Genomic DNA, 26,493 nt, shown 5'->3' with positions numbered 1-26,493 from the left:
GCAAGATGAGAGCATGAAAACAGACTGGCAGCTAACATAAAAGGGAATCTCGAAGTCATCTGTAAGCATATAAATAATTAAAGTGGGGGAAAAGAAAGAGTAGGGCTGATTTTGGATAAAAGGGGAACTAGCACATGGAGGCAGGAGAAGTAGTGGAGGTATTAAATGAATACTTTGCATCTGTCTTTACAAAGGAGCTTACTCAGGTCAAGGTGATAGAGGAGGTAACTGGTCCATTAGAAGAATTTATGAGTGAGAAAGAAGGGGTTTTAGAAAGGCTGTTTTTCCTTAAAATTGCTAAGATACCAGGGCCTCATTTGAGATACATGCAAGGAGAATGAGGGAACTAAGCGTCGAAATTGCAGAGGAACTTGTATTGAAGATTGTGACTGTTACACCCTTATTCAAGAACAGTTGCAAGATTGTGAGCAACTACAGACTATTCAGTTTGATTTCACTGGTAGGGAAACTTCCAGAAACTGTAATTCAGGAGAAAATCAATAGTCGCTTAGACAAATGCAGGACAATTAAGGGAAGAGAGCATGGATTCATTAAAGGAAAATCAAGTATAACATGAAGTTTTTTGAGGAGATAAGGTTGATCAAGGCTATGCTGCTAATATGATGCATATCGATTTTCAAAAAGTATTTGATACAGTGCCACACAACAGACTTGTGAAAAAAATTCTAGCTCATGGAATAAAAGAGGAAGTAGACATTTGGATAAGCAATCGGCAAAGTGACAGGAAAGATGGAAGTGATAAATAGATTGCAGGAAGGTTTGTTCTTCAGGGATCAGCGTTGGCACACTTATTGTTCCTGATATATATTAGGAACCGAGACTGTAATGTTCATAGAGCCATAGAATCCCTACAGTACAGAAAGGCCAAGAATCACAGTCTGATCAAGCTGTGCAGAAAGAGGCCATTTGGCCCTATGAGTCTGCACCAATCTCCAAATGAGCATTTTAACCAGCTTCCCCCCCTCCCCCATACATTTACTATGGCTAATCCACTTAATCAACGCATCTTTGGAATTTGGAACATCGAAGGAAACCAGAGCACTTGAAGAAAACCCATGCAGACACAGGGTAAATATGCAAATTCCACACAGGCAATCACCCAAGGCCGGAATCAAACCCACATCCCTGGCATTGTGAGGTAGCAGTGCTAACCACTGTGCCACAATGCCACTGTGAAATCAGGGCATTATTTCAAAATTTGCAGATGATATGCAAACTGCAATGAAGGTAGTCTTAAACTTCAAAAGGATGTGCTGGTTAGGTGCATTGACCCGACCAGGTGCTGGAGTGTGGTGACTAGGGGAATTTCACAGTAACTTCATTGCAGTGTTAATGTAAGCCTTACGTGTGACTAATAAATAAACTTTCACTTAACATAGAAATGTTGGTGCATTGGTAGACAAGTGGCAGTTGAAGTTCAACGCAGAGAAGTTGAGGTGACTCATTTTGGCTGGAAGAAGATGGAGAGATAGTATAAAATAAAGGGAGAGACTCTAAAGGAAATGCAGGAACAGAGGGATCTTGGTGTATATGTGTATAAATAAGTCAGTGAATGTAGCAGAGCACGTTGAAAGAGCAGTTAATAAAGCATTTCTTGAGCTTTATTAATAGGGGCTTTGAGGACAAAAGTAAGGAGGTCTAGTTACGCTTTATCTGAAGTAGTGCATCCAGCCATGGTAGCCATATTTGAGGAAGGATGGGAAGGAATTGGAGAAAATATAGCAGATATTCACAAGGATGAATCCAGGGATAAAGAACTGTAACTATGAGGATAGATTGGGACTGTTTTCCTTGGAGAAAAGAAGGCTGAGAAGAGACTTGAGAGAGGCATTCACGATTCTGAGGAGTATAGACAGGTTGAATAGTGAGAAACTATTCCTAATCAAGAGTATCAAAAACTAGAAGGCACAGATTCAAAATAATTGGTGAAAGGAGTAAAAGTGATGAGAGGAAAATATTTTTCATTCAGTTGTTGATTCCAGGTTCGAGCAAGGCATTCAAAAGAGAATCAGATTGCTATCTTAAAAGAAAGAATGTGCAAGGTTATGGGGAAAAGGCAGAGGACTGAGTCCGTGCAGACTCAATGGGCCAAATGGCCTTTCTGCACTGTAAAGATTCTGTGACTGTATATCACTGTTTTGTCACCTTTGGTAGGTCTGTTCTGCTGATGGGACAGGGTATACCCAGGGATGGTGATGTCTGGGATATTCTCCGTAAGGTATGGTTATGTCAGGCTGTTGCTTGCTTAGATGTGAGTCAGTGCTCCCATTTTTTGTACAATCCCCAAAATGTTAGCAAAGAGGACTTTGCAAGGTTGATGAGATTGAGTTTGCTGTTGTCATATCTGGTGCCTAGGTCAACACTGGGTGGTCTGTCCATTTTCATTTCATTTTTTAAAAACTCCTTAAAAGTAAATGATGGGACAATTTGCAGTTACTGTACTTTAGTATAAATAAGTAATTGCACACTTTTTTGTTTTCCTGGTATTTTGACTCATTAATAATGTGTGATCATCACTGGCAAGATCATTACTTATCACCTATTCCTAATTGTTCTTGACAAGGTGTTAGTGAGCTGCCTTCTTGAACTACTGCAGTCCATGTGGTGCAGGTTTATATCAGTGCTACTAGCAAGGGAGTTCCAGGATTTTGACCCAGTGTCAATGAAGAAACAAAGATATATTTTCAAATCAGGATGGTGTGTAACTTTGACGGGAGCTTGCAAATGGTGGTGTTTCCATGTACCAGTTGCTCTTATTCTTCTGGCTCAGCACCTTCTCAAGGGTAGAGTTGTGACTTGCCAGTACCTTGCAAGGCTGGCCTTGCCAGTGCACTCACATACCATGAACAAATAATTAAGAAAGAACAAACAGCTTGTAGTTACTTTTTCAGTAGTTTATGGAATCGCAAGTTCTTGCTTTAATGAACATTTTAGGGGCTTGTTTAAAACTAGGAAAACATATGATACATTCTTATAAAATACTAAAATGTCAAAATAAGCAAAATATCCTGATAGATTGATTGGGCAATACACATCAAAATTATGCAATCTGTCGGTTTTGAATAATTTAATCATTAAAAATAAACTGAAATAATACTTGAAAACTAGGCTGATATTGGATTGAACTTCAAAAAACATATTAAAAAATTAGCTGGAAGTGAATCACAAATTGCTAAGAACTCACACCATTAAAGAATGCATTTATGTCACCATCCATTAACAATTTATTAAAAATCAGGCAGTTTGCGAAGTGGAGGAGATACATTATGAGTTTCAATTCTCTGCAAATCACTGAATCAGTTACACATTGTGAATTATTCCTGCTACAGTCATTCAGGCCTTCTCATTACTATCATAGACACCCCTGGTAATGATGCGATTTATGGCCCTGACATGACACTCATCCTTGGAGGCGTATGGAGAAGGACCATTGAGGCTGCAATGTCTCATTTCAACATGTGGTGAATTGTTCCTAGAGGTTATATACCCTAGTGAAATTGTTGTTGAAATTAGTGAACAACAGTGGCTCTACTTTGATCTTTGTGGAAACCACTTCCCATCTTTTGCCTGATCAACTTCTGAAGGCCAATAAAGCAATGCAACCATTCCCGGACACAAGTGTATTACAATGTCCTCACCTTCTGCTGATTCTTTTTAGTTTTTTAAAAACTTTTCTGACTTTTTTCTCTCTTTTCACTCACTTTCTTTCTTCCCTTTCTTGTAAAAATGTCAGTTGACTCCATGTCTTGCTGCTCTGTCACTCTGAGATTGTGGCCAGAGAGAGGGATGGATCTGATATTTGGGGAACAGAGTATGGCAGGGCCTGTGAGACAGTGGCCTGGATTTTTGCTCCAGAGTTGTCCCAGTTGTTTTGTTAAATGCAGTAAGTGTATTTTGGTTCCCAAAAATCATAACTTGAAATGAAATTATTTTAAGTAAATCATGGACTCCCATAGGAATGAATGTTAAAGCTAGAGATAGGTTCCTTTAGACATTTCTTGCCTGGAAAAAAAATTGTACAAGTTGAAATACTGTACCATACTTGTGAAGAATTGTACGTTACTTGCTAAAATAACTTGCAACATAAAATAAAGAAGAAATAAAATATACAAAAAGTTATTTTAAAAATGTCCAGTATCTGTACTCAATACATGAGATTTTTAGTTTGACCAGACTCTATCTAGTGGCAGAAGTTGATGAGTGCAGTTGGCAGCTCCCTGCACTGACTGACTGTATAACCACTAGAATCATAGAATCCCTAAAGTGCAGAGGAGGTCATTCAGCCCATCGAGTCTGCACTGACTCTGACAGAGTATCCTATCCCGGTCCTCTCCCCTGTCCTATCTCCATTACCCCACACATTTCCCTGGCTAATCCATCTAACTTCCATATGTTGTGACACTAAGGAGCAACTTAGCATACCCAAACCATCTAATCTGTACATCTATGGACTGTGGGAGGAAATCGGAGCACCCAAAGGAAACCCACAGATACATGGGAAGAACATGCAAAATCCACACAGTCTCCAAAGGCTGGAATTGGATCCAGATCCCTGATGCTGTGAAGCAGCAGTGCGAACCACTGTGCCGCTGTGGATCCCAGGACTTAGTGCAAATTCAGGAGTGGAGTTGGGAGCCACCCTCAGGTAAGAATAGAGAACCAGAAGCAATGTTGTCAGTGGAGGGGGGGGGTGGTTATTGGATGCTGTGGTTAGCAAGGATGAGAGTGTGGGTTGGCATGAAGGGGACGGTGTCAGCAAGACCCTCTACTCCCCCACCCCCACTCCTCATGCATTTTCCATGTCAACTCATACTAAATCATGACCCGTCACCCACTCCCAATGCCCCCCCATAACCTCCATGTCAACCCAAGCTGCAGCATCCATCCTCAATGGCCCCTCATACCCTTCATACCAACTCATACACAGCATCCATCCCTATGGGTCCTTATAGCCCCCATACTAATTGAAGTTCAACTCGTGCCAATCGTTTGTCCTGACATCATCTATGCCAACTCATCCAATAACCATAAGGGGACACCTAAGGAACCATGCTCTCACTCATGAAACCCCATGCAACAGATTGAAATCCCCTCAGATACTCAGTCCTTTATGAAAATAAACAGATTTCTATTCATAAAACCATACAGTGGCACAGTGGTTAGCACTGCTGCCTCACAGTGTCAGGAACTCACGTTTCATTCCCGGCTTGAGCCACTGTCTGTGTGGAGTTTGCACGTTCTCCTCGTGTCTCTGTGGGTTTCCTCCAGGCACTCTGGTTTCCTCCCACAGTCCAAAGATATGCAGGTTAGGTGAATTGGCCATGCTAAATTTTCCCTCGGTGTACTCGAATAGACGCTGGAATGTGGCGACTAGGGGATTTTCACAGTAACTTCATTGCTGTGTGAATGTAAGCCTACTTGTGACTAATAAATAAACTTTACATCAAAATCAGCTTGTATTTAAATAAACTCTTTGGGCTGCTAATCAAACTATGAACTTAGGATCTCCTGTAAAAATAATGATCAGCTATAGAAAATAGCCAAGCACTGATAATGACATAATGATAACCCTTGGGCTAAGGTCAGCAAATGGCAATTTAATTGCTGGAACAGATTTCATTCAACTCTCACTGAGAGTTTTAAAGGGTTGGGTATCAAAGTAATTTTAACTTGACAGTTCTACAGACCTTACTGCTCTTCAAGAGCATTTATGACAACTTAAAACATGTGTAATGCCAACACTAAGTTAATGCCCTTTCAGCAGCATGGCATGACTCTCCATGAAGCTCTGAAAATCCATGCCAGTGATTCAGTATTTTCAGTGTTTATTTGTGCAAAATTTTACTTAATCTCAGATGAAATGATAGTCAAGCAATCTGACAGTGCACAGGCCTAGTAAAAAGTTATTCATGATGACGAAACAAATACTACTTAAGAAGTTTATACTTATGTGATACAAAACATTTGAATTGTAAGATATCACAATGCGGAGCAGCATGGTTATAATTTCTTTCCCCATCTTAACTGAATTCTCAATGTTATTTTAGCTGCTAATAAGAGACAGCATAATATATCATCTCGTCTTGCAAAGGAGGTAATGGAAATAGAATTAAGAATGTTATGTTGTTTCTGATGCCACTATAGGTTCTTCAGGTCACTGACGTTCATGAGATTAATTAATACATATTGTCTTATTCATGATAGCAAAGTGACTGACTAAACAGTGTGTTCAATTTCTGTTAGGAGCCCCTTCAAATATAATACACACTATATATTACTTTTAAAGACATGTCTACAGTGCTGACTGTTGTCTGGATGCAAATAGGGCTGTTACTATGAGCATCATGTTGTTGGTGATGGAAGATCCCCATGAAACATTAACTCTTTCTCCATGGATGCTGCCAGACCTGCTAATTTGTGGAGGCATTGGTGGTGATCTTTCAAAAATCACTGGAGGCAGGGAAGGTCCCAGAAGACTGGAAGTAGCTAATGTAACACCTCTATTTAAGAAGGAAGGGAGACAGCAGATGGGAAATTATAGGCCAGTTAGCCTGACTTCAGTCATTGGCAAGATTTTAGAGTTCAATATTAAAGATGAGATCGCGGAGTATTTGGATTAAATAGGACTGAGTCAGCATGGCTTCGGCAAGGGGAGTACATATTTGACAAATCTGTTAGAGCTCTTTGAGGAGGTAACAAGGGAGTTAGATAAAGGAGAACCAGTGGACATGATTTGTTTAGATTTCCAGAAGGCCTTTGACATAGGAGACTGTTAAATAAGTTAAGAGCTCATGATGTGAAGGGTAAGGTCCTGGTATGGATAGAGGATTGGCTGACTGGCAGAAGGCAGAGAGTAGGGATTAAGGAGTCCTTGATGAGTAGTGGTGTGCCTCAGGGGTCAGTGTTAGGACCACAACTTTTCATAATATACATGAACGATTTGGAAGAAGGATCTGAAGGCACTGTTGCTGAGTTTGCAGATGATACAAAGGTAAGTAGAGGGGCAGATAGTATTGAGAAAGCAGGGGGCTGCAGGAGGACTTGGACTGGCTAGAAAAGTGGGCAAAAGAAGTGGCAGATGGAATACATTATGGAAAATTGTGAGGTTATGCACATTGGAAGGAAGAATGGAGGCATAGGCTATTTTCTAAATGGGAAAATGTTGGGGAAATCAGAAGCACAAAGGGACTTGGGAGTCCTTGTTCAAGATTCGCTTAAGGTTAACATTTAGGGTCATTCGGCAGTTAGGAAGACAAATGCAATGTTAGCATTCATGTTGAGAGGGCTAAAATATAAGAGCAGGGATGTATTTCTAAGGCTGTATAAGACTCTGGTCAGACCCTATTTGGAATATTGTGAGCAGTTTTGGGCCCGTGCATAAGAAAGGATGTGCTGGTCTTGGAAAGGGTCCAAAGGAGGTTCACAAGAATGATCTCTGGAATGAAGAGCTTGTTGTATGAGGATTCTGGGTATGTACTCGTTGGAGTTTAGAAGGATCTTATTGAAACTTACAGGGTACTGTGAAGCCTGGATAGAGTGGACGTGGAGAGGATGTTTCCACTAGTAGGAAAAACTTCAACCAGAGGGCACAACCTCAGGCTAAAGGGATGATCCTTTAAAACAGAGATGAGGAGGAATTTCTTCAGCCAGAGAGTAGTGAATCTGTGGAACTCTTTGCCGTAGAGGGCTGTGGAGACCAGGTCATTGAGTGTATTTAAGACAGAGATAGATAGTTCTTGTTTAATAAGGGGACCAGGCGTTATGGGGAAAAGGCAGGAGAATGAGGATGAGAAAAATATCAGCCATGATTGAATGGTGGAGCAGACTCAATGGGTTGAGCGGCCTAATTCCGCTCCTATGTCGATTGATTTTAGATTCCCAGCATGTGCACTATTTTGCTTTTATATTATTGTGCATGTGTTGGCATCTGCAACAGGTAAGTGAGTGAGACTGGGAAGAGCTTTACCTGTGGCTGATGTTGCTGGATCCGTTGGGCCATCTTTTGAAACAGAAGATGGACAATGTTTACATTGGTGTCAGCAGCACATTTCTTTCAACAAAATATATAATACGCTGAGATACTATGGTACATCCAAGGTTTGGAAAGGGCAGTGCCTGTGGTTGTGACTATTGAAAATAAGATATGCAATAATAATGGATATTTGACTGGTGCAGGGTGACAATTTGCTGTATGGTCTCAACTTATTTCCTTACAAAATATGCGCCTATTCTATTTTGGATCCTTCACAGTGGCTAGGGATGAGAAATGACATCTAGTTATTCTTTACTCCCATCAATGATACCTTTTTCCTCCAAACAGAAACATATTTGTGAAAAGCTGACATTTGAGAAGTGCAGACTAGATGCGTGCTATATGCAAACAGCTGCTATTGTAAGCTACATAAGGATGACAAATTTTTCAACTATGTGTGGTGATCTTTTGAAGGTTTCCTTGGTAGCTGGAAGGTGAAGCAAGCTTTTGACTTCATCTCTCTTCCTGACAAATACCATGAGTCTAAACCAAAGCATTTGCAACTCTGAGACAAATTTTCAGTCACATATCTCTCCCATCATCAAGACTACCTGCATATTTCCTACATAATGTCACCTGACTCTGCCCCACCTCAGCTCATTTGCAGCAGAAACCTTCATTCATTTTGCTTCATGTTGCTTCTCGACCTGATTATCGCAAAACCCTTAGAAAGCCTCCCATTTTGGCAACCTCCACAAATCTAACCTCATCAAAAACTCTCCTGCTCATATTCTAACTCACATAAAGTCCCATTAGCTCCATGAGATCCATGTGTCCGCTGATGAACATTGGCTTCCAGTTCATCAATACCTCAATTTTAAACTTCCCATCCTTGTGCTCAAATTCCTCCATAGTTTTATCACTCCCCATCTCTGAAATTCCTCCAACCATACAATGCCTGGGATCTCTGGACTGCTCCAAATCTGGGCTCTTGCATGTTCACAATTTTAATTCCCCTCTCATTGTTGACCATATGTTCAACTACCAAGGCCCTAAGCACTGAAATTCTGTTCCTATCCTCTCTCTCCTTCTTAAGGCAAATCTTAGAGTTCTGACAAAGTGTCTTACAGATGTGATACATTAGCTCTATTCTCTCTCCACAGAGATGCTGTCAGACCTGTTGAGATTTTCCAGCACTTTCTGTTTTTCTTTCAGGTTCCAGCATCTGTGGTAAATTGCTTTTATCTTAAAACTTATCTCTTTGATAAAACCTTTGCTCATCTGTCCTAATATTTCCTCAAGTGGTTAGAGTCATATTTTTTAAAATAATATTCCCGTAAAACACCTTGGGATCTTTGCTATATTAAAGGCACTATATAAATACAAATTGTTGTTAAAATAGGTTTTTTCATGATGGCAACATGCTGAAATATTCACAAGTAATAGTCATGCATCTGTGTTCAAGATACTGCTGTTTGGGGCAATATTTTTTATCATTACAGTTAAATGCAGGGTACACTTGGTAAATTTCCTCAGAGTCTGTGCAACTGCCCTGAGAAAGAACACCACATTAATAGCCACTCTGTCACGTCTCTGTGAGTGCTCTTCCAGCAACTTTTGAGCCATGTGTCACTCATATTGAGAATAGCAAACACGTTTTGTTGAGCTTCCATTATTATCAACCTGAGAGCACTCTAACTGAAGAGAGCAATGAAGGAATGTTAAAGATGATAGTTCTTTCATACATTTCACTGTTGAGTTTAAAATGCTTGAATGCTTTTCTGTTTAAAAACTTTTGTTCAAAGTTTCACTTGAAGGCATTAAAGCAGCTGCCAGATATCCCCCCATAGATAAAACCATGTTCCCAATCGACAGAGGGAATTTAACACAAATATATTAATAAGTAAATCTCACAGAAGGGGTAGAGACTAATTCTTATACTGTCAGCATGACCAGCATGCATTTCTGTATGGATTTACTGACACTGTGATAGGACAACAAAATTAAGCTGATGGTATCATTAATGTTTTTTGTTGGAGTTGTGTGCGGGAGGTGGAGAATGGGGAGAGGAAATGTAAACTACTCAGGACTGAGAGCTGTACAAAAAGCTGTGGTCAAAATAGTATATTTTGAGGAGACGTTTGAAAGTAAGGAAAGATATAGATAGTAGTTTCAAAACAGAGATTAAGCATGCAGAGTTCTGATGGCTGAATACTTTCTTTGGATCTCTTGCCATCTCTAACACTGCCTTTTCCACATTTTTTTTAACATTGCCTGACTTTGTCTTGCCTCAGCTCATCTGCAGCTGGAACCCTCATCCATGTCGGCGCAACATCGTGGGCCGAAGGGCCTGTTCTGCGCTGTAATGTTCTATGTTCTATGTCTTTGTTACTTCTAGATTTGATCAATCCCATGCACTTCTGGTTGGTCTCCTACATTCTGCCCCCTGTAAACGTGAGGTCATCCAAAACTCTGCTGCTCATGGCTTAATTCATAGCAAGTCCTGCTCCTTTATCACTCTTATACTCATTGATATACAGTGGTTCATAGTCAAGCAATATCTTGATTTTAAAATAATCATTGACAAGTGTATGAAGTGGCTTCTTCCTGGCTGGTTTTCAGTGCAAGGCCATTGGAATGACAAATGATGCTATGGATTGAATGCAGACACAACCCACAGGGAGATGAATGTGTGTGAGAGAGAATGAGTGGTGATGTCCCTTGAGCTGGCAGTGAGTGAGGTCTTTGTAGATGTATGAAAGATTTGTGAGGGTGTGAGATGAGAGTGTTGAGAAATGTGACTTACTCGCTGGAACAGAGCAGATCATTAATTCTTTTTCTGCACTGGGTGGCTGTCCTCTTTTGTAGGGCAAAAGGGCTCATCAATGCCACTGCCTGCTCTGCTGAACTTGTCACCTTGGATGAGGCAATTCGCACAGAGCAAGGATAGAGGACTTTGCAGTGGGCCTCCACTATGTTCAGCAGATGCTTGAGGGAAATGTCATTGAATGTAAAGCAGTATGTTTCCTTTGGAAGCCTTGACTTTTCAGCACATCATGATCCCTTGGGAAGTGCTAGCTCTGTTCAGGGATAGCCTTTAAATATGGCAGCTAGATCGCTGAAGGCCTGTGGTCAAGGCAGGGCAGGTGATTCAGAGGCCGCCCCACCACTAATCTGATGTGAAACTTGTGCCTCAGCATTTTTTTCAATAAGGTGCTGCACAATACAGCAGAGAAAGCTGCCAATGCCATTGCAGGTCAAGCACTGCTTTCTGATGTCAAATTTTGCCAGTTTCTGTGCTGATTCTGCCCTATGTCTTTGACCAATCTTTTGGTAATTTGCCCTAATATCTCCTTATGTGGTTTGGTGTTATACTTCGTTTTATAATGTTTTGAGGTATGAAGGCCATGGGATGTTTCATTACATGAAAGATGCCATATATAGCAACCTAGAAAATGGGAGCACGAGTAAGTCATTTGACCTTCGAGCCTGCTCTGCTATTCATTATGATCATAACTGATCATCCAACTCAATAACCTGTTTCCGCTCTCCCCCCATATTATTTGATCCCCTTAGCCCCAGCAGCAGTATCTAACTCCTTCTTGAAAACATACAATGTTTTGGCCTCAACTGTTTTCTGTGGCTGAGAATTCCACAGGCTCGCCACTCACTTGGTGAAGAAATTCCTTTTCATGATCCCTGGTTTTGGACACCCCCTCCATCGGGAACATCCTTCCTGCATCGATCTAGTCCCGTTAGAGATTTAAAGGTTTCTATGAGATCCCCCCCATTCTTCAAAACTCCAACAAACATAATTCTAACCGATTCAATCTGTCCTCATATGTCAGCCCCGTCATCCCAGGAATCAGTCTGGTAAACCTTCTCTGCATTCCTTCCATAGTAGGGACACCCTTTTTCAGATAAGGAAACCAAATCTTCACACAATACTCCAGGTCTGGTCTCACCAATACCCTGTATAACTGCAGCAAGATATTCCTGTTCCTGTGCGCCAGTCCTCTTGTTCGGAAGGCCAACATACCATTTTCTTTCTTCATTGCCTGCTGTACCTGCATGCTTACTTTCAGCAACCCATCTATTCCTATTCTTTGTTTCTTATCTGCCAACCAGTTATCTATCCATCTCAATACACTACCTCAATCCCTATGCTTTAATTTCTAATCTCTTTTGTGAGACTTTGTCAAAAGCCTTCTAAAAGTCCAAATAAAGCACATCCATTGGCTTCCCTCATCAACATCTACTGTTACATTCTTGAAGAATTCCAGTAAATTTGTAAAGCATAATTTCCCTTTCGTAAATCTATGCTGACTCTATCTGACCTGGCCACTGTTTTCCAAGTGTTTTACTGTTAAATATTTTATAATAGACTCTAGCATTTTCCCCACTACTGATGTCCAGCTGACTGGTCTATAATTCTCTACCTCCCTTTTTAAAAGGTAGTGTTGCATCGGCTATGCTCCAATCCATAGGAACTGTTCCAAACTCTATGGAATCTTAGAAGATGACCAGCAATGCATCCACTATTTCTCAACCACTTCCTTAGGTATTCAAGGGTATAGATTATCAGGCCCTGATGATTTAATACCCTTCAATCCCATCAATTTCCATTATACCATTTCCCTACTAAAACTGTTTTCCTTCAGTTCTTCTCTCTCATTAAATCATGTGTTCCCCAATATTTCTTTTATGTTATTTGCGCCCTCCTTTGTGAAGACAGAACAAAAGTATTAATTAAAAGCAAATTGCTGTGGATGCTGGAATCCGAAATAAAAACAGAAATTGCTGGAAATCTCAGCAAGTCTGATAGGATCTCTGGAGAGAGAACAGAGCTAACATTTTGAGTCCCAATTCATCATGACCAACTCACACCTCATAGCATCGTAGTTTCCTTTATTTAGATTCAGGACCCCAGTCTCAGAATCAACTATGTCACTCTCCATCTTGATGAAGAACTCTATAATTTAATGGTTGCTCATCCCCAAGGGGCCTTGCACAACTAGACTGCCAATTATTCCTTTATATAAATTGTGAGGTGATGTTGTTAATAGACATACTTTATCTTATTCCCTTCTGAAGTCTGTAATTAAATCTATATCCACTTCCACATTGGGTAGTGCGTTCCAAATCCTAAGCATTTTTGCCTAAAAATATTTTTCCCTGTCACACAATAAAAGCAAATTTAGATTGGAATCTGAAGCCAAAGAGAAAATGCTGGAAAATCTTTGCAGGTCTGGCAGCAACTGTAAGAAGAGAAAAGAGCTTTTGTTTCGAGTCCAGATGACCCTTTGTCAAAGTTTTGATGAAGTTTTGACAAAGGGTCATCTGGACTTGAAACGTCAGCTCTTTTCTCTTCTTACAGATGCTGCCAGACCTGCTGAGAATTTACAGCATTTTTTCCTTTGGTTTTTTTCCCTGTCACCTTGGATTCTTTTGCCAAGTACCTTAAATTTGTACCCTCTGGTTATTGGCTGGTCCTTCATTTGTTTCTCATATATATGTGTGCATCAGTGAAAATTTATTAACAATGTTCAAAATGTTGAAGGATTTTGATTGAATAGATAGGGGAAAACCATTCAGAGAGTTAGTAACAAAGATTTAAAATAATTGACAAATGAATCAGTGAAAGATGAGAATTTTTTATGCTTAAGGTAAGATCTGTAATGCACTACATGAAAGTACAGATTCATTGGCAACTTTTTAAAGGAAATTAGATATATACTTGAAAAGGAAAACTGTGTGAAAGAGTGGGGAATAGACCTTGCTGAATAACTCATTCAAAGAGCTCTGAATAACTCATTCAAAGAGCTAGTACTGGTATAATGGGCTGAATGGCCTTCCTCTGAGCTATTTGATGTTATGCTCATGATCCAGAGAACAGAAATATAGTCAGCATATTATATTTAGGTGAAGAATCAAAATAACCAAATTAACTTGAAATTTTGGTGATTAGTGTGTCTCTTCTTCAGATTCCCACTGTATATGCTAAGGGTGAAATTAAAATTGAAGTGAAACTACTTACTCCAATCTCAGTTCAAATGAGTTAAGGCCAAAGCACAATACATTTATCTAGAAAAGCTGAGTCTTTGTTTTGTTCAGGCACATTTTTGGACAGTATAGGCCAGAGGGATTGATAGCAGGACAAAGCCTAACAGGAACAAAAATTGAGGAGTATGCAATATCATATTTTTGCAATGTGTCCATGAAAGAAAGGTTGGTTGCTCAGCAGTAAAGATTACATCATTTTGTACTGAACGGAATGAGCTGACATCACAGGAAAAGGAAATAAGATCCACTCTTTTGAAAACCAAGTAGTATTAAACCTTGAGTTATAATGCTGAAATCGTACATAATTCGTAGAATGCTCCATATTCCTGAAATGAATGTTAGTTTATTTCCTAGGCTGTATATGGCCCATGGAATGTTTTACATATCTCATATCAACTGGTCTTTCTTTGAAAATCTTATTTTTATCTTACACCCAAGTGGTAGTTTAGGATTATGATTTTAAAGTTAGATCTTCGCCGTATTATTTGCAAACTTTAAAAAAGTACTTGTGTTCTTCGCCATCGCTTGACAAGATCTCCACTAAAATTTGGATACTTGTTTTTACACGTTAACCCGAGAACATATTTGTGTGATGTGCATTGTAAAAGGTATGCCACCTTTTGGGATCTTGAAAGAGGCAGACATGCATGCTTTGAACTGGCAAGTGGTTTATTGTACGTTAAATCATTTTAATAACACGAATGTGGTCATAACTTGATTAGGAGCAATTGCATATTTTTCCTGATTTTCATTGCTAAGTATTTTTATCCGAACTATTCACCTTCAGTTACTAATTAAATCAATACATTTAGTGGTGCTGTCAGTTGCTTTAGTACATTCAGTAAATATGTTGATTAGCTTGTTCAATAATGACTGAGAGATTTGCGTTTTCTAATATATTTTCATATTTGCAAATTGACCATCTACATTCCTTTTAATTACACTGCTTCTAACCCTGCTGCTAAAAAGGTTTGCGTCTGTGTTCTGATAGGCTATTCCGGCTCTGCCTTTCAGAGCACAGGAAGATCTATCTGATGGTTAGCATTTGGAATGCGAAGCATTTATGTCGGAGCCAACCATTTTAGTTGGAGGATTGGTTGATTTCTAGTTAGTAAGCTAAGAATTGGAAGTATTTTTTAAAAATATGTAAATCGTAAATGTAGTTCTCTTTTTGAGTATTTAAGTGAAGTGAAATAAACTGAATTTCAAAATTTGTACAAAGTAGAAGTGTCGGAGCTTGGCTTAATATTTTGACACCCCTGTCTCTTTTTTTTGTCGGTGAGGCCACAGTAGGTGGGACCATTGCTGCTGGGAACCATAAGCCAGATCAATGAAGTGAAGTTGCGATTAAAACTTAAATTATATTGTCATAAAACTTGGCAGTCTGATTTGACAGGCAACAAGTAACTACAGAAAAGGTGCACTCTCGTCAAAGGAATCGGGGGGAATTTTCAGTCCGTTCATTGGCATTGTACTTCAAATGGTTTAACTTTCCGTCTTGTAGATACATTTTGCATAAAGGAATACTTCTGTTTGTTGCCTAACAACTTTGGAGAATTGTTACGTTTCGAAGAATGATTTTTCCAAACAATCCCGTGAGAAATCCATCTCACAAACAGGTGGGATTTAAATCTTTCTATTTAGAAAATACAATTTATTGAAGTTGGAGACTTGTCTGGATTATGCTATTTCTTACAGGTCTGCAGATGTATGCGCAGACTAGTGATATATCATAAATGCCAATTAGTCTTGTAATGGATTTGGCTATTTCCGGTTTAATACTCAGCAATATTAATGCCATTATGTTAATATGCAAAATGAACAGTTCCTGATGTCAAATAAAGTCCCAAGTATAAGGCGAGAAAAGCCTTAATTGTGCAACCTTTATCATTTAGTTTATGACTACAGCGGTAAAATCTTTTTACCATAAGGCTGATCACTTGAAGACCACGAGATGTCCATTGCTGTGAAATGCCCCCTTTCTGTTAACCCTTTGATCACATCAGAGCAAAATTTCCCTTACAGCAAATGGCACGTAGTGGTGAAGAGAGCTTCCCAGTCAGCATAAAGTGTTCATTTTAATGAATAGCGTATAATATGTGTTGCGTACGATGATTATATACTGCGGAATGAGTTTAGAAAAGAAAATCTAAAACAGTGCGCTCGGTATGGTTTGTTATTTAAACTCCAACAGAAATAAAATGGCAGTCTGAACATAAAGCACTGTACATCTGGAATCAAGTTTCAGTGATCCCAATATAGTGGTGAGTCATAGCTGAAAAAGCACTCGCTACATCTTTAAACTTTCAGCTCAAAACAAAAGAATTGTTGACGATCCTGTAAAAAAAACTGGAAAAGCTAACCATTTAAAAACAATTCTTCTGAGAGTACACTATTGATTCGACGTATTGGCAACATAAATAAAAATCCAGTATTGACCAGGCTTTTGAATATGTGTATATTAGTTTCCCTTTTCCTTTTATTTACTGTAAATAATTTATGAGGTTTTCTTCAGATAAACTTCTTGATATTTTTGTCAGTTCCTGAAAATTACTTTTGTTAATTTAACTCTTGCAGCTTTAATCTTCAATTGTGATCCTCTGTGAGGCCTTTCAATGAATGGAAAAAAAACTTAAAAGTACCACAAGTACAAAAGCCATGAAAAATAGAACAGCAGTATTATTTTTGTGTAAAGATATGATTAATTATATTAATTAAGCACACATTGTGACATTATTCTGTTGTGAAGGAAGATAATCATGAACCTTATGGTTTCATAGAAAAATTACTCCTGACAATTTGAAACTTAACAAACCTGTCAAATACCACTGTACATATTTAGTTAATATCAGCACTCATTGGTAGCTAATTTTAAACACCAATAATTTAAGCCAGGCAGAGCAAACCACTGCTAATTTAAGCAAATGTTATGATCAGGAATTTTGGGTTTGTAAACCAGAAATTCCCATACGTTTGGTTATTTCAAGTGTTGATGATGGTGAATTTGAAGTTTCTGTAAAGGTGTAATATTTTAAGGAAGCAATATAATCTATATTTTGGAGAAAAAAACAATTTTTACTTATTTTTGAGTTTGCAAGTTTTTCAATGTTATGGTGAATTTACAGCTGGGTACAATTTTTACGAAGCCATTCCGATCCATAGAAGTTGAAGCGATTACAAATCGACTCTGCATTACTGTTTACTTGCCCAGTTGAATAGGCCTTAATTAATCTTTTTTTGTATATAATACAAAAATGTTTAGAAATAGCACAAATGGAATTGCAATTTCAAGTAAGTGTAGCTTGAATATTAAATTATTAGCTCGATTTAATTGTTACTCAAAAAATGCAAATACTTTTAGGATTCATACCACAGCAAGTTGGCCTTCAAATTAAACAATCAGTTTATTCGCATTTCAGTTTTAACACTTCAGAAATAGAATTCCTCGTAACAAAGTAGCATTTTCACAAATTGTACATTTCAAAAATAATTCTGTAATCCCAGTTCTGAATTATTAGGAGTGATTGATGCTTTTTCCCATTTTTCACCAGAGGGAGAATTTGCGAGATGGTAGTTTGCAACAACACATGCCTCTGCTGCTTCATACATATTAGTATATTTGCTGTCACAACAGTTTAGGGTGGTTGCAGTGAAATGAGTGAAGCTTTGAGGGTGAGGCCTATAACTGGAATGGCTGTGTATTTTGTTTGCGGATGTGACTAACTCTGCTGGTCTGGAGCATGCTGATAAGATGCTTCTTTCTTCATGCTGCAATCTAAAGATTGAAAGGCCTGAATAGGCTGACAAGAGCCAGGAAAACAAACAGGCTTTCAGTACTCAAATGAGCAGGGAAGCACTCAATGTGAGGGCACTATACTGACATGAAATCCAGGACATGCATTGGCGTTTCATTCAAAGGTTCCTTTTGTCCACATTTAAACCTCAGAGTGAATTGCTTCATACACAGGATTTGTTACACTATTGGGCAACCAGATGATTCATTTTGGCTCTTCAGTATCTACTGTTTTTTTAAATGGCTTTGGTCCTCCCAGTTATTCAATGTGTAGAAGACAGTATCACTGCTATGAACAACACAATATTTCATTGTGATCTTATATTAGGTTGGTTAAATTAAATAGAAATTAATTAATCAAAATGTGATTATATGTAACAAGAAAGCTACCAGCAAGCAACTAAGCAAATTTGCTTGATGCTGATCAAATAACTATTTCTGGACCTTTCTGTACTTGAGCATAATGAAACTTTGTCCATTTGTTGCTCTGCTTATCAAGTCACCAAACTGGGTAGTAGAAAATGTAAAGAGGATTTAACTCTTGGGAAATGGAAAAAAAAAATTCAATTTGGAATCTGTTAAAATGTGCTGTTTATGTAATTTTGGGAAATTCACATTTTCTTTAACATCAGAAAGGGTTCTGTGTATGGTGGTTATGAATCTACCAAGTGGCTTATTTCACTGGCGTGAACCAGCTATAGTTTGGTGCTAACTACCCAGTGTTTTTACTTGAGCTAAATCTGCATTTCAAGTGAGCTGAGGAGAAGGGCCAGTGAGGAATTTAGCAGCACGACTAGATATTTGGTCTAACAGGGAGCTAATGTGTACATATCTTTGTGACTAAAAAATCTATGTTTTCTTATGGAAATGACAGGACACAAAACTGATGTGTGAAGTATTTCACACACATGTGATTTAATACCAGGAATAATTTTCTGGCTAAACTAGTTGAAGAAAAATAAGGTGGATGCTGTGATGAGAACTCCATATGTTTCTATACATAAATGAGCTACACAGACCACGATGTCTCCATTGTTTACTATTTTGTGATTTTTTTTATGGCTTGCTGAGGTAGCATTTGTGATTCCCACTGATTCAAATATACTTTCTGGTCCTGTTCTCAATCCCCACTGCTGCTTTTTACCACAGTTTTAGTCAAGTCCATCCTTTCAATCAGCTCACTAATATCTGGTGAACTACAAAAGTGAAGCAACTGCTCAAATTCTCAATTCATGTTTTTCACTTCATCTTTCCATTTTATTCCTTCTCTTATTTTCTTGATGATGGATAGCTCCAAAGAGTTGCAAAATAAATGAATAGTTGCCACTATTCACATTATATTATCCTCAACTTATTCAAAAGGTAACTAGTTCTGCATCTGAAGTGCTACAACCTGCAAGGTTACGGACTAGGTGCTGGAAAGTCAGATCAAAATGGCTATTTTTTTCCGCCAGTGAAGACATGATGTGCATTTTTCTATGTTGTAACTTTTCTATAATTATATGTGGAGAACACATCGTTTTGGAGTGCTGTGCACATATCCTTCAATATCGGCTTTTACAATCCCTCCAGCAAACTGACTCATCTCAAAGTCGTGGAAGCTCTTAGTGCATTAGCTCTTGGATGCCCAGCTATGTGCGCAAAGGTTGTGGTTACCACACAGGCCTAAATTCTAAGTCTTTATTTTGACTGTAAATATATGGTCTTTGATTCATGTGTTCAAACACACAGACTGCATAAAGGTTATAAAACAGAGATCCTTTATTCTACTAGCATCAAGTCTTTACAAACATTAATGGAAAAGTTTGGCTCAGAAATGAGCCAATTACAGTGAATATTCACAGCTGATGCTCCAGATCCACCAGGATGCCGTTCTGAGTTTAACATCTGACCTGTAATCAACCAGGTATCAGAATTCAGTTGGTGGAGCTCCTCTTGCTAATTTCACTTCACCTGGTGTGCCAGATTACCTTGTCTCCCGGATCCAAAAATATCTCCCTCTCCTTGGAGCTTCTTGGGTGGTATCCAGGCTCTTTGTTTAGGTTTCCACTAGCTGTATTCCTGCTCCATTTCCACATTCCAGTCCCTGGCCTCCACTGGAGGTGTTGAACAAACCTACATATGGCCTTGATTCCTAAATGCTGCAATTCGCCAGCACCAGCCTCCTTTTCCTTGCTGTTTTGCAGCCTACCCTGTCAAAGAGACTGCTCCCTACACAGAGCTCTGAATTACCCTCCCAGTACACGTACACACACCCGCTCTGAATTATTCCCCCCCCCCGCGCACCATCACCACCCGTTGGCGGAAGCCCCACTGCACACTTCTCTGCTTGAGAGTTGCCATCTCAACAAAGACATATATCACAGTTGACTGTTTTATTGAGCAATCGTGTGATCATGTTTGATCTACAATAGCTGGCACATTCCAATTTGCCTTGATGGCACCATTTCCTTTGTTCATCACCAATCTGGGCAAATGGTAATGGTTGGGATGATATCCAGAGTTTGATGACTTTCTCAGCTCCTGCTCTGAACTGGCACATAAAGTAGGTTCCCCAGACTTTGTATCTGGTGAACTGTGTAGAGTTAATTGGTCATGTCTTCAAGGATTGCAATGTCAGCAGCATTTGGTGCTTTTGTGGCAGCCTCCCTGTTTGATATCTGATCTCCTTCAAGGGCCCAGAGTATGCTCTCTCACACGAAGTGCCCCTCCCCTGAATCCCAGACACACACATTCCAGGATTCCCTGTCACTGTCTGACTATCCTCCACCTCAGCAGTGCCAGCAGGCTCTTCAGGTTCGGCCATGCAGTTTTGAATGGGCTTCAAGCACCTATGTCAACTGCCAAATTTCTGGTATCAAACAACTCCCCTCTGAAAATGGTTGAGGTTGCCCACCAGCTCCAGGTTCAACTTCATAGATGTTAAGCTTTTGCTGAAGTACATCCCTTGTAGTCTGACAGTTGTCGACAATATTGAGCTGTAATACCACTTGCTTGTTAGGGCAGCTGCCTTTTCAGATGTTTGGGTGCCCTTCCTACTTGTAGACGGTTTTCATCACTTGAAGCTTGAGATTGTCGGCAGGGGTGCATTTCTTCAACTCTTTCCCATTGTCACAGACCAGCCAAAAGAGAACACTATCTTCCTCCCTGACCTTCTTTCAGCCCCTCAGGAGTTTACATGCCTATTAGGATTCCTTCATTAGGCAGTGTCAGGTCGGTGGAAAATTAGTCTCTGACAGAAGTGAAATTTACTGTTGTCTCCATTGACCAATTGAAGCTGCCTCTTTTGAGGTGAATGTTAAGACTGAAACCATAAATGGTTCTACCCATCTGGATCAGATTTGGATCTCCCTCTGAGCTCATTAGTGACACTTGATAACTCCTTGCCTGGATTCCACAGGTTGAATGCATGATGCCATTTACTTGAGGCATGGGTGTGACATTAGCCGTGGTTCTCTCCAAATAGGCAAAAGTAGGTTCTCTTCCATGGTCAGTGACCTGGCGAAAGGCCTTGATGTTTCCATCACCTTTTCTGGGCCTGGTTAGAGAGGAAGAATGCAGTTGTGCAATTTGGGGTCACCATTCCTGCTGCTTATGGGGCTGAGGTTACTGGGGCAGCCTCACTGAAGTGCCCAATCCTGTTACAAGCCCAGCATTTCTTGGATGCTTCCTTTGGTTGGGATCAGTCTTGAGGTTATTTTTGGAGGCTGCTCTGTCTGTCTCCTCAGCATGAGGTTCCGGCAGTGACCTCCCTAATGGTGACCTCCTTTCCGATCTTAGTAGTCCAGTCTTTCTCCATTAATCTGATATAATCGTGCACATTAAACAAGGACAGTTGGTTTTTGTCACTGTCAAGACCCCTCAACTCCATTTGTTTGTCTTAATCCCTCATTTCTTTAGCAGCAACTTAAAGCTGTACGTCGCTTGTTGGTCTGAAAGAGGGATTCTGGAGGAAAATGGGTTTGAACAATTTCAGCTGCTCTAGGGGTATGGAAACCAGATCATCTCCTTCAGCTTATTTGTACCCATAAGACATCTGTGACTGCTACTGCAGTACCCAAGTACCATTGAAAAGACCTCAAAGATCTACCAAGGGCTACTTTAGGTATCTGTATCTCGCCCTATTATTTCCTGGTGGACTTTCCCACACAGGTATTCCATAATGAACTCCATCTGCTCCCTCTCAATGAGATCCCTGGATGCCATGACAAGCTATGTCCTTAATCCAGTCCTCAGCCACCGATGTTCCAGTCTTCACCCAAAACTGTCCAGCTTCCTACCAGTTGGTAGGTAGAATATCCATGGTGGGATATTGTGTTCTTCCTTTCTGATATTAAAGGAGAGCACTTTGTGATCAACACTTTGACTCTCAGATTCATCCTGTGAAGTCTTTGCCTTGGTTAGAGCTACAACTACTCTGGTTCTCTTGCTGACGTGGTCAGTTCCAGTTCTTTCAGCAAATGCTCCATCTTGGATAGATGCATTTTCATTTTCTATGCCCTGATTTGGTATCTGTGTTGTGGAATCCCATTTCTGATAACTAGGTGTTATATGAAATTAAAGCACAGTGACTGTATAAAGGTTATAAATCCCTGATTTATTCTGGCATCAAACCTTTATAAACATTAATGGAAAAGCTTAACTCAGAAACACAAACTATTTACAATAGACATTGGACATTTACGATTGTTGCTCCAGACCCACCAAAATACTGTTGAGAGCTTAACTTATTTTTTTTTAATCAGTTGGGTAGCAGGGTTCAGTTGGTGGAGCTCTTATTGGTGATTTCTTGCAACCAGATGACTGAGATTACCTTGTTCCCAAACTGAAGGGAACCTTCCTTTCGTTGTGGAGTCTAGTGCAGTCCAGGTGGTTTGCTCAGGTCTCCAGCAGCTGTATATTCACTCCACTTCACTTCCCAGTTCTCTAGCCACTGTCAGAGACTTTTGGGGCAATTGCCTTATTCGTGGCTTTGGCTTCTCAATGCTGCAACTCACCAATCCTGAATTCCTGCTCCTGTGGCCTTGCTGCTGCCATCGTGTTCTCCTGATCACATCTGGCTTCCCTACCCATGCCAGCCAAGGACACTGCCCCCAACATGGAAAGATGCATGAAGCTCTGCTTGTATTGTCCCCACCGTTGCCTCCTGCTGATTGAGCCTCCACTACACGTAGAATCATATATTTCAGCAGCACAGGAGAACATTTGGTACAATCTGCCAATGATAGTTCCTTGAAAGAACTATCCTATTCTCTTACAATTCAGCATTTTGTTTCTGGTATATATTCAGTATTCATTTGAAAGTTATGAGTTAAATTGACCGATGTTCACCACCCCAACAGGCGATGCATGCCAGATCATTGTAGTCTGCAGAATCATTGAATTGTTAAAGTGCAGAAGGAGGCCATTTAGCCTTTGCTGTGTACAGCAATTGAACATTCTGTGGTTCTGATGATCTGGAATGTATTCCTTGGTTAGGTGGTAGAAGTCAGTTTATTGCATTAAAACAACCTTGTATTTCATACCCCAAACCCACTCTTACCATGGTTCTCATTTGTTCGCTGTAATTCATAGAATAGGGTATCATTTATATCTTTACCACAGCTATGGTCAGCTGCCTCTTTAACGTAATCACTTGGAATTTGTCCCATGTTTCAAGCCTTAACTGGCAATAGATTTGTGCGGTCAGACAGCCGTGTCATGACTTGTTTGCGGAGAATGTATCACTAATAAAGGTTTACATGCCAACTATTGGTGTTTCTCATAGACCTTTAGTTTGCAGAGCCCCAGGATTCTCTCAATCGCTGCTGACAACAATTAATCAATAATGGGTTCTTTGCTCAATCTTAATACCCCACTGTCTTGCTTTTATACCCAGATCCCACACTCCTTTACACACAAACCAACTATGAATTACCCCGCACATGCACACGCACACGCACACGCACCAGCTCTGAATTACCCTCCCCATACGCACGCACGCTCTGAATTACCTTCCCAGTATACACACACGCTCTGAATTACCCTCCCTGTGTACACACACACACACAAGCTCTGAATTACCCTCCCCGTACGTGCGTACACACACACTCTCTCTCACACACTCTGAATTACCCTCCCAGTATACACACACACGCTCTGAATTACCCTCGCTGTACACACACACATATATATACACCTGCTCTGAATTACCCTCAACACACATACATATACACACACACACCCTCGCTCTGAATTACCCTCACTGTATACACACACACCCCCGCTCTGAATTACCCTCCCCGTACGCAAGCACGCATACACGCTCTGAATTACCCTCCCTGCACACACGCATGTGCACACACGCACGTGCGCACACACACACCCGCTCTGAATTACCCTCCCCGCATGTACACACACACACGCACCCACAGACTTACATACCAGCTCTGAATTACCCTCCCCGTATGTACACACACCCGCTCTGAATTACCCTCCCCGCACACACACACACACACACACACACACACACCTGCTCTGAATTACCCCCCCTGTGTACACACACACACACACACACAAGCTCTGAATTACCCTCCCCGTACGCGTGTGCACGCACTCACTCACTCATATACACACACCTGCTCCGAATTACCCTCAACGCACATACACACACACACCTGCTCTGAATTTCCCTCAACGCACATACACACACACACACGCACACATGCTCTGAATTACCCTCCCTGCACACACACGCACACATGCACACACACATGCACCCACTCTGAATTACCCTCCCCGTACGTACACACACACCTGCTCTGAATTACCCTCCCCGCGCACACACACACGCTCTGAATTACCCTCCCTGCATGTACACACACACACACACACACACACACACACACTCTGAATTACCCTCCCTGCACGTATACACACACACACACACACACTCTCTCTCTGAATTACCCTCCCTGCACGTACACACACACACACACACACACACACACACACACACACACACTCTGAATTACCCTCCCTGCACGTACACACACACACACACACACACTCTGAATTACCCTCCCTGCACGTACACACACACACACACACACACACTCTGAATTACCCTCCCTGCACGTACACACACACACACACACACACACTCTGAATTACCCTCCCTGCACGTACACACACACACACACACACTCTGAATTACCCTCCCTGCACGTACACACACACACACACACACACTCTGAATTACCCTCCCTGCACGTACACACACACACACACACACACACACACACACACTCTGAATTACCCTCCCTGCACGTACACACACACACACACACTCTGAATTACCCTCCCTGCACGTACACACACACACACACACACACACACACACACTCTGAATTACCCTCCCTGCACGTACACACACACACACACACACACACACACACTCTGAATTACCCTCCCTGCACGTACACACACACACACACACACACACTCTGAATTACCCTCCCTGCACGTACACACACACACACACACACACGCACACACACACACTCTGAATTACCCTCCCTGCACGTACACACACACACACACACACACACACACACTCTGAATTACCCTCCCTGCACGTACACACACACACACACACTCTGAATTACCCTCCCTGCACGTACACACACACGCACCCACGCTCTGAATTACCCTCCCTGCACGTACGCACACACACTCTGAATTACCCTCCCTGCACGTACGCACACGCGCGCTCTGAATTACCCTCCCTGCACGTACGCACACGCGCGCTCTGAATTACCCTCCCTGCACGTACGCACACGCGCGCTCTGAATTACCCTCCCTGCACGTACGCACACGCGCGCTCTGAATTACCCTCCCTGCACGTATGCGCATGCACGCGCGCTCTGAATTACCCTCCCTGCACGTACACGCATGCACACACACACAGACATACACACCAGCCCTGAATTACCCTCCCCGTATGTACACACACTCGCTCTGAATTACCCTCCCTGTATGCACGCGCATGCCGCACGCGCACGCTCTGAATTACCCTCCCTGTATGCACGCGCATGCCGCACGCGCACGCTCTGAATTACCCTCCCAGTACACGTACACACACCCGCTCTGAATTATTCCCCACACACACACACACGCGCGCGCGCAACACACACACACCCGCTCTGAATTACTCCCCACACACACACACACACGCGCAGCACACACGCCCGCTCTGAATTACCCTCCCCCTATTCATGCATACACACACATACATGCACGCGCCCACACACACACATGCTCTGAATTACCCTCCCCCTACACACACACACTCACACGCACACCCCCGCTCTGAATTACCCTCCCCGTACATACACACACACCTGCTTTGAAATACCCTCCCCACATGTACACCCACCCCCTCTCTGAATTACCCTCCCCGTATACACACACACACACCCTGCTCTGATTTAACAGCGCTCATTCTGAATTAACCCACACATACACTCTCATTGCACTGTATTACCATGTGTGTGAACACATACAACCTGAATTGCCATGTGTGTGTACATGCGTAATCCCTGCTGCTGTGAAATAGCATGCACGCACATGCACAACCACCCTCCCCCCACTCTAAATTAGCAGA

At 41.1% G+C, this 26,493-nt stretch overlaps 1 protein-coding gene across 4 annotated transcripts in view; it reads left to right on the top strand.

Moving 5' to 3' along the window:
• Positions 1-26,493, top strand: part of LOC145350151 (RNA-binding motif, single-stranded-interacting protein 1-like) — a 350,322-nt gene that overhangs the window by 117,354 nt on the left and 206,475 nt on the right. Inside the window, exon 1 of one of the 4 annotated variants that reach the window (XM_080199153.1) lies at positions 15,371-15,675. The exons of the other annotated variants lie outside the window; for them this stretch is intronic. Within the exon in view, the coding sequence (XP_080055279.1) occupies positions 15,631-15,675 (45 nt within the window). The 5' untranslated portion in view covers positions 15,371-15,630. Of the gene's footprint in view, positions 1-15,370; positions 15,676-26,493 lie in introns of those variants that run through there. 4 annotated transcript variants of the gene reach the window in all.

The sequence above is a fragment of the Carcharhinus amblyrhynchos genome, chromosome 11 (genome assembly GCF_965287045.1).
Source record: "Carcharhinus amblyrhynchos chromosome 11, sCarAmb.v2.hapA, whole genome shotgun sequence".
Lineage (NCBI taxonomy): Eukaryota > Metazoa > Chordata > Chondrichthyes > Carcharhiniformes > Carcharhinidae > Carcharhinus > Carcharhinus amblyrhynchos.
This window is presented reverse-complemented; position numbering and strand designations above follow the sequence as displayed.